At 52.4% G+C, this 8,424-nt stretch overlaps 1 protein-coding gene across 1 annotated transcript in view; it reads left to right on the top strand.

Annotated features, from left to right (window-relative positions):
- ACTL6B (actin like 6B) overlaps positions 1 to 7,791 on the top strand; it is a 12,216-nt gene extending 4,425 nt beyond the window's left edge. Inside the window, exons 5-14 of the mRNA XM_036411275.2 lie at positions 2,351 to 2,448; positions 3,276 to 3,370; positions 3,436 to 3,542; positions 4,231 to 4,320; positions 4,473 to 4,534; positions 4,662 to 4,776; positions 4,895 to 4,975; positions 5,074 to 5,169; positions 5,358 to 5,444; positions 7,704 to 7,791. Of these exons, the coding sequence (XP_036267168.1) occupies positions 2,351 to 2,448; positions 3,276 to 3,370; positions 3,436 to 3,542; positions 4,231 to 4,320; positions 4,473 to 4,534; positions 4,662 to 4,776; positions 4,895 to 4,975; positions 5,074 to 5,169; positions 5,358 to 5,444; positions 7,704 to 7,784 (912 nt within the window). The 3' untranslated portion in view covers positions 7,785 to 7,791. The remainder of the gene's footprint in view (positions 1 to 2,350; positions 2,449 to 3,275; positions 3,371 to 3,435; positions 3,543 to 4,230; positions 4,321 to 4,472; positions 4,535 to 4,661; positions 4,777 to 4,894; positions 4,976 to 5,073; positions 5,170 to 5,357; positions 5,445 to 7,703) is intronic.
- The last annotated feature ends 633 nt before the right edge of the window (positions 7,792 to 8,424 follow it).

The following is an 8,424-nucleotide window of genomic DNA, read 5'->3' as shown; positions in this document are numbered from 1 at the left end:
TTTCATTTTTCCCTCTAATTTCCAAGATACTCCCTCAACTTTATTATTTTTTAGTAAGTACATGGATATATAAAGTGGGGGCAGATTTTTAATTTTTTTATTGCTTCCATAGTGGGAGAAAGGGATAAAAACATCAACTGTAAGAATCATTGATTGGCTGCTTCCTGAACACCCCCTACTGTAATCTGGGTACCCGACAGGGATTTGAACCATGTTCTCCTGGTTCATAGGTTGACTCTCAACCACTCGGCCACACAGGCCAGTCTCTGCTTTATTTTTTAACCCTTTTATTGATTTTTTTATATCTGCTCCTGTATTTTTAATTTTCAGGAGTTCTTTTTTTTGCTACACAAATGCTACTTTTTAGAGCATCCTATTCCTATGTCATGGGTACAATATCATCTGTTATCTCACAAAGGATATTATAAATTTTGCTTTTGAAAGTTTTCCTGTCCCTGCATAATTTTGGTTCTCCTAAGCTACTTCCCCATCCCTCCTGCCCTTTTTTGGAGTTTTCTATTTCAATTTATTTTATTTTTAATTTAAAAGAAATATATTTTTTATTTATTTCAAAAAGGAAGGGAGAAAAATAGAAACATCAATGGTGAGAGAGAATCATTAATCAGCTGCCTTCTGCATGCCCTACACTGGGGACTGGGACCCACAACCCAGGCATGTGTCCTGATGGGGAATTGAACCGTGACCTCCTGATTCATGGGTAGACTTCAACCACTGAACCAGGCCAGCAGGGCTCTACCTCATTTTACAGGTTTTTGGGTTTTTTTTAGATTTATGTAAATCCTTATTGGTCTGCTTATGATTAAGATGGTGGACTAAGCCCTAGCAGGTTTGGCTCAGTGGATAGTGTCGGACTTCAGACTGAAATGCTGATAGGGCCCTAGTCGTTTTGGCTCAGTGGATAGAGCGTTGGATTCTGATCAAGGACATAAACCTCAATTGCAGGTTTAATCCCCTGCCCTAGTTGGGACCCTTCCAGAGGCAACCAAGTGATGTGTGTTTCACACTGATCTTTCTCTCTCTCTCTCAGCTAACATGAACCTTTTTAACGTTAACAATTTAATACATTCACAACGTTGTACAACCATAATTTCTATCTAGTTCCAAAACATTTTCATCACCCCAAGAGAAAATCCATTTTCATAAAGCCATCTCCTCAACCCTTGGCAACCATCAATCTGATTTCTGTGTCTATGGATACATCTATTTTGATTTTTTTTACAGAATGGAATCATACAATATGTGATATTTTATGTCTGTATTTTTTTTCACATAGCATGTTTTTGAGATTCATCCATGTTGTAGTATATATACTACTTGTTGTAGTATATATACTTTGTAGTATATATACTTTGATTTTTGATATTTGATGTTTACTTTGTAGTATATATTATGTTGTAGTATATATACTTTGATTTTTATTATGGCTGAGTGATATTTCATTGTATGGATACACCATAATTTGTTTTTCTATTCATCCACTGATGAACATGTGTGTTGTTTCCATTTTGGCTATTGCTGATAGTGCTGCTATGAATAGTTGTGTACAAGATTTGTGTGAGTACCTGTTTTCAATTCTTTGGGGTATAACTAGGAGTGGAACTGTTGGATCATATGGTACAATAATTTAATGTTTAATTTTTTGAAGAACTGCCAATTGTTTCCCACAGTGGCTGAGCCATTTTACCTTTCCACCAGCAACTTACAATGGTTTCAGTTTCTCCACATCCTTTCCATGTTTTCTGTTGTAGTTCCCCCCCCCCCCCCAAATGATTGTTACCACCCTAGTGAGTGTGAAGTGGTATCTTATTTTGCTTTTGATCTGCATTTCCCTAATGGCCATCAGCATTGAGTATCTTTTTATGTGTTTGTTGGTGTTTGTGGGTTTATGTCATTTTAAATTGCCCCTTGATTATAGTTTTGCTCAGATCTAATAAAATTAGATGTTTGTATTCAATCCACCACTTTTACCCAGAAATATCTCCCCTCTGAAATGATTAGAATGGGGAAGAAGAGAGATGTATTGGGGGCTGGGAGGAGCCTGAAGTGTGTATATTGTACAATAAAGAACATTGGGCCAGGAGTCAAGAAACTATGACTTGAGTCCCAGCACTACCATGTGACCTTTGTCAAATCACTCTCTCTCTCTGAGTTTTGTCTCCTTCAGCTGAGTTTGGATTGTGATCTTTAAACTTCTTTATAGTTCTCACATTCTAAAGCTCAATGTGGATTAAAGGGACAGCCTCTGTGCCAGTCAAAACTTTGTGTATGTACGTGCATGGGTTTGTGCCTGTCCATTCCTGAGTTCTCCCCTCCTGCACTCTCTCCCCAGTGGAACACACGGGCCAAGCGGGAGAAGCTGACTGAGCTGATGTTTGAGCAGTACAACATTCCTGCCTTCTTCTTATGCAAGACAGCTGTGCTCACCGCGTATCCTCTGGGCTGAGCTGCTCTGCGTGGGTGGAGGGCCAGAGAGGGTGTGCAGCTGCTGAGCTAGGGGTTAGGCTTGATTCTGTGGAGATAGGTCTTAGAAGGGCAGACACCCTCACGAACCCCATTAGTACAGAAAGCCCCTGTGGACTAATGCCTTGCGGTGGTCAGGTCAGCAGCCACTTCCCATTTCTTGGGACGGGCTGGGCAGAGAGAAAGTTGGGCCAAGTAGGGGCTGGGGCTGGAGAGCAGAAGGCGTATATACAATTCAGGTGTTTCCTTCCCAAACAGCTGATCCGCAATTACCTTTTAAGGATCTGCCTTGCATTGAACCCTGTGCTACGCACTGGGGCAGGCGTCTTCAAACTACGGCCCGCGGGCCACATGCGGCCCGCAGAGGAGTCTGATCCGGCCCGCCAGGTTTTTTGGGCAGTGAGCGCAGCCGAGATGTTACAGTAGGAATTAGTAGTTCATATAGTCCGGCCCTCCAGCTCTCTGAGGGACCGTGATCTGGCCCCCACTTTAAAAAGTTTGAGGACCCCTGCACTGGGGCAATATGGCCCCTGATTTCAAAGAGCCCACAGGACATAAAACCACAACTAAAAAGAGGCTGGGCGCTCAGAAGGAAGGAATAAAGGAATGTGCTGTGATTCAGAGAGGGGGAAAAGTGACGGAGGTCTCAGGAGCCTTCCTACAGCAGATGGGTCACAAACTAGGAGAAATTTGCAGACTGGGAATGGGCTCAGCATAGCAGAGGTCAGACCGGGGTCCCTGCCCCCTCCTTTGCTGCCACTCGCTACCTCTTTGACCTACCTGTCCTCTGCCAGCTTTGCAAACGGACGCTCCACCGGCCTGGTGCTGGACAGTGGGGCCACCCACACCACGGCCATTCCCGTGCACGATGGCTACGTCCTGCAGCAAGGTGGGGTCTCGGCAGTGGTTGGGGGTGCCTGGGGAGACCAGGCTCTGACACCTCTCCCTTTCCAGGCATCGTCAAGTCACCCCTGGCAGGAGACTTCATCTCCATGCAGTGCCGGGAGCTCTTTCAAGAAATGGCCATTGACATCATCCCACCTTACATGATTGCTGCCAAGGTGGGGCCCCTGAGGCGTCCTGGGCCCTCGCCTCTGTCTGCCGACCCATCATCTCATTAGATATAAGAGCGGGAGCAGCAGGGCCCTCAGAGGACCCTGGGTCCGATTTCTCCATTTACAATCAAGGCTTCAGAGATTCAGACAGGCTGAGGGGGGTGGTCTATGTCACACAGCCAGCGGATAGCATGATGTGAAGGGCCAGTGTGGTGAGTTCCAGGGTCAGTTTCAATGTCTGCTTCTACCGTGTAAAAGCTGTGTGACCTAGAGCATGAGACTGAAGTTCCCCGAACCCCGTTTTCTTCCCCTGAAACGTGGAACAGGACCTAAGGCTGCTGTGCCAAATGAGATACTACATGCGAGGGCCTGCCAGGACCACCCCATGGAACACGGCTCAGTGAAGGCTGTTTCCTTAAGGTTCTGGTCTCCCACTGTGTTCCCTATCCCTCAGCTTCCTCTGACCCAGGTCTTTCGGATCAGCTGTACCAATCGCATGGGTGGAATTTGTGGGAACAGGCTCTCCCCACTATACCTCCTCTAACAGGGATGGAAACACGTGTGTGGGCCATCGAGCAGAGAGCCCAGTGCCTGCTAGCTACGGAGCCAATGAGTGCTGGGAACGTAGGTGTGGTCGGGGTGGGCTGGGCAAATATGGGATGAGGGAGGATGCTCATAGGCTGTACCCCCACAGGAGCCCGTACGGGAGGGCGCCCCACCCAACTGGAAGAAGAAGGAGAAGCTACCTCAGGTTTCCAAGTCCTGGCATAACTACATGTGCAATGTGAGACACGGGAGATGGTCCCCGAAACACCCTTCCCTGGCCGCTAGTCCCCTGTCCTGAGTAGACAGCAAGGGACAGAGGCCCTGCAGGCGGGAGGGGCTTGTGGGGGTGTGAGGAGGGTGGCCAACCCTCACTGCCTCCCTGGTTCTCAGGAGGTGATCCAGGACTTCCAGGCCTCTGTGCTGCAGGTCTCAGACTCTCCGTACGATGAGCAGTGAGTGGGGCCCTCAGCTGGGGGTGGGGAAGAGGGCAGGCCTGGAGCTCGGGAGGTGTGTGTGTGTGGGGGAGTCCTATGGTCCTTTGCGATTATCGAAAACAAAGTCTTGCTCCTTTCTGGGCAGGGTGGCTGCACAGATGCCCACTGTGCATTACGAGATGCCCAACGGCTACAACACAGACTACGGTGCTGAGCGGCTCCGCATCCCCGAGGGCCTGTTTGATCCCTCCAATGTCAAGGTTGGGCTGGCTGGAAGGCACTGTTGTGGGGCCGGCTGGGGTCCCCAGATGCTGAGATGTGGGGGAGTCTGGGGAGAAGGGGCAGAAGGCCCAAAGCCCCAGTCCCCTTTCTCCACAGGGCCTCTCGGGGAACACCATGTTAGGTGTGGGCCACGTGGTGACCACCAGCATCGGCATGTGTGACATCGACATCCGCCCGGTGAGGCCCCAGCCTTCAGCGGGGCAGAGGGCCCAGGAGAAGTGGGGAGACAGGGAAGGGCTGCTCCCCGTCTGCTGACTCCTCCTCACTGCTCTCAGGGCCTGTATGGCAGTGTCATTGTCACCGGGGGGAACACACTGCTTCAGGGCTTCACTGACAGGCTCAATCGAGAGCTTTCCCAGAAGACCCCACCGGTAGGAGCCCACCCCCGGCGAGTCCTGGTTTAGCTCTGCAGGACCAAGTCCTTCCTCCTTCCCAAACCTCTCGTGTCCTGGCCACCAGAGCAGAGCCTTCCCCTGTGGCTTCCCAGTCTCCCCCCGCCCCGCCCTGTCCTTCCCCAGAACCCAGGCAACTGCTTCCCCAAGCCCTTGTTCTCCCCCAGAGCATGCGGCTGAAACTCATCGCCAGCAACAGCACCATGGAGCGCAAATTCAGCCCCTGGATTGGAGGCTCCATCCTGGCCTCACTCGTAAGTGGGAAGGGGTCTGGCCTGGCTCTGACTGTGGGGAAGGGAGGGCCTTGCCTGCTTCCTCATTCATTCAACAAGCATTTATTTTTGAGAAAGGGCAGTCGTGCTCCCAGAGGGTTAATGTTCCACGGGACACGAACCAGGGAGTAGAGGGTCGTGACGCTGGAGTGGTGGGTTGGGATGAGATTGCTGTGGCCTTGTGTGTCCACGTGAGGCACCCGCTGTGGTCAGCAGAGAGGAGACACTGAAGGTTTGGGGTAAGGCGAGGTGACAGTCGCAGGCATGTTTGAGAAGACTACGTCTTTAAGGATCCAGTGTGAGCTGGACACCAGGGAAGCTTGGAAGGAGGCTATATTGGCCTGGAGTCACAGGTTGTAGCGGGGATGGGGCGAAGAACAAGGGGCCGTTTGAGAAGGAGGCACGCAGGTTGGTCTGGGGCAGCAGGTGACCAGTTCCGCTTGGGCCTGCTGCGGGGGCAGAAGCAAGATACTGGGCAGGGAGCTGGAGTGCAGACGGCGCCTGGAGAGTGTCAGCCACGCAGAGGGGACATCCCCTGGAGGGGGAGCCCCCAGAGAGACAGAGACGAGGGTCAGAAAGGCAGAAGGCAGACAGTCTGAAGTTAGCTCAGGGCTGAGCCTGTGAGCCACACACAGACATGGGGGCTTCCTGGAAGTGTGCAGACAGCTTGGCGCAGTCCCTGCCTCCATGAGCAGGGACAGTCTAGAGGCCAAGACCACAAAACAGGAGCTCCTCCCGAAGTGTGAGGGTGTTCCTTTAAGGCAGGACCTGATCCAGTTGGGGATCATGAAGGGCCTGGAAGGAGCATTCAGACTGAGATGGGAAGATTGAGGAAGAGCCCATGAGGCAAAGAGGGAGAGAGGGTGCTTGGACCCTGAGCAGAGGCAGCGAGCGGACACAGTAGATAGTCAAATTATAATTTAGGAAGCTCACGTGGGCTCAGTGGGCTCTACTATGATGGGGGTTTAAAAAAGGAGCAGATATTAGGGGGTGCATTTGGGAGCTTATCAGAGGTCCCACTGACAGAACGTGGACACTATTTAGATGCAAGAAGCAAGAGGGAAGAGGGTCTAGGATGAGGCCCAAAAGGACTGTATTGTGAGTCACATATGCAACTTAAAAATCTCTAACAGCCATGTTTAAGAGTCCAAAGAGTAAGGTGAAATTAAGTTTAAAGACTATATATCTTATTTAACCCAATATATCCAGATATAACTTCAATGCATGATCAATATAAAAATGATTGAGATATTTTACATTCTTTTTTCTGGGCTCTGCCTTCAATATCTGGTGTGTATGTTACATAGAACACCTTTCCATTCAGACTAGCCACATTTCAAATGCTCAGTGACCACACGTGGCTAGTGACTGTTCTATTGGACGGTGCCAGGAAGCAAGAAAGACCTTAGAAACGAGTTTGGGCCAGACCTGGGGGAAGATAACAAACTCAGCGGTGGACATGTTGAGTTTGAAGTCCTGACACTCAAGAAAATGTACCCAAAAGACAGCTGAGTATTTGGCTCGTTACTCAGCATGGAAATCCGCCAGGAAAACGGAATATTGGGGGAGGCATGGGTTTTAGCTCATGAGAAGTCAAGGGAGTGGATGAGCTGGTCCAGGAAGCCTTGCTCTGTGAGCCAAGGAGAGAAAAGGGGGACAGAGCCATGGACACAGGCATTAACTTTCAGACAGAGACAGAGCAACCATCAAAGAGAAGAGACAGTCTGAAATGCCCAGTGCAGGAGGGCCTCAGGGGCAAGCTTCCATAGGGGTGGGGCACCAGGCGGTGCAGTGGAGGGATAGGGTGCCTGGTGGAGGTGGCGTGTGCATATATATGTATGTGTGGTGTGTATGTGTGTGTGTGTGTGTGTGTGTGTGTGTGTGTGTGTGTGCTGGGTGCTGGTTGGTGGGCCTGGGCTGTAAGTTCCACCACTGGGCTCAAAGACAGCGCCTGGCCCAGGGCGGAAGGGTGTGAAATGCATACTTGTTGAATGAATGAATCAACATTATGACTGAACAAATAGGAGGGTGTTCACCCCCAGAATATGAAGGGGTTTGCGGGATGCTGGCGCGGTGGGGGTTAGGGAGGTCTTTGCCGGAGGGAGGTGAGATGGAGGAGGTGGGGGGCCAGGAAGAGGGTTTGGAGGGGCTGGGCCTGCACTGGCGGAATGTGGGGAAGCCTCTCCCCCCGCCCCATTCCTTCAGGGCCTCGCTGACCTCCCATGTTGTCCCCGCGCCCAGGGCACTTTCCAGCAGATGTGGATCTCCAAGCAGGAGTACGAGGAAGGCGGGAAGCAGTGCGTGGAGCGGAAGTGCCCCTGAGGCTCCTCTCCCCCCGCCCCCCGCAGCAGGCCTCCTGCGGCGCAGAGAGGACCCCCCCGACACCCCGCCCCCGCCCCGCCCCGCCCCGCCCCATCGCCCCTGCCGGCCCCGCCCCTCTCGTCCTCAAACCTTGGGATGTTTCTAGGTTGAAAGGAGTAAAAATGTTTTAAGAAAAATAGACGTTGGCCTCCTTGGCGGGCCGAGCGGACGCGGGGGTCCAGGGTTGGCGAGGGTGGAAGGGGGCCACACCTACCTGGGTTCCCGATCCCGCGGCGGACACCGGGGCGAGGTCTGCGGGCGGAGCCGCGGGAGCCACCGACGCCTCGGGGTCGAGAGAATCCACGGCCCGGGAGGGTCACGCAGCGAGCACCCCGCAGAGCCGCAGGAAGCCTCCGGAGCCGAGCGGGGAAGGAAGGGGCGCTGGAGAGGAGATCTGCGGGCGGGAGGGGCCAGGGCCGGGCCACAGGTGGGCCTGGGAGGGCGGAGGGGGTGGCGGGGGGAGTGGGCAGGGCCCGGCGCTCAGGAGGGGCTGCGCTAGGGTCCTCCCGCCCCGGACTCAGCGGCGACGGGCGTGGGGCGGAGGGCGGGGCCCCGCTGCGCCCTGGCAGCTCCGAACTTCTCTGCCACCCCGGGTAGGCAT

This window comes from Pipistrellus kuhlii, unplaced genomic scaffold (genome assembly GCF_014108245.1).
Source record: "Pipistrellus kuhlii isolate mPipKuh1 unplaced genomic scaffold, mPipKuh1.p scaffold_m20_p_4, whole genome shotgun sequence".
NCBI lineage: Eukaryota > Metazoa > Chordata > Mammalia > Chiroptera > Vespertilionidae > Pipistrellus > Pipistrellus kuhlii.
This window is presented reverse-complemented; position numbering and strand designations above follow the sequence as displayed.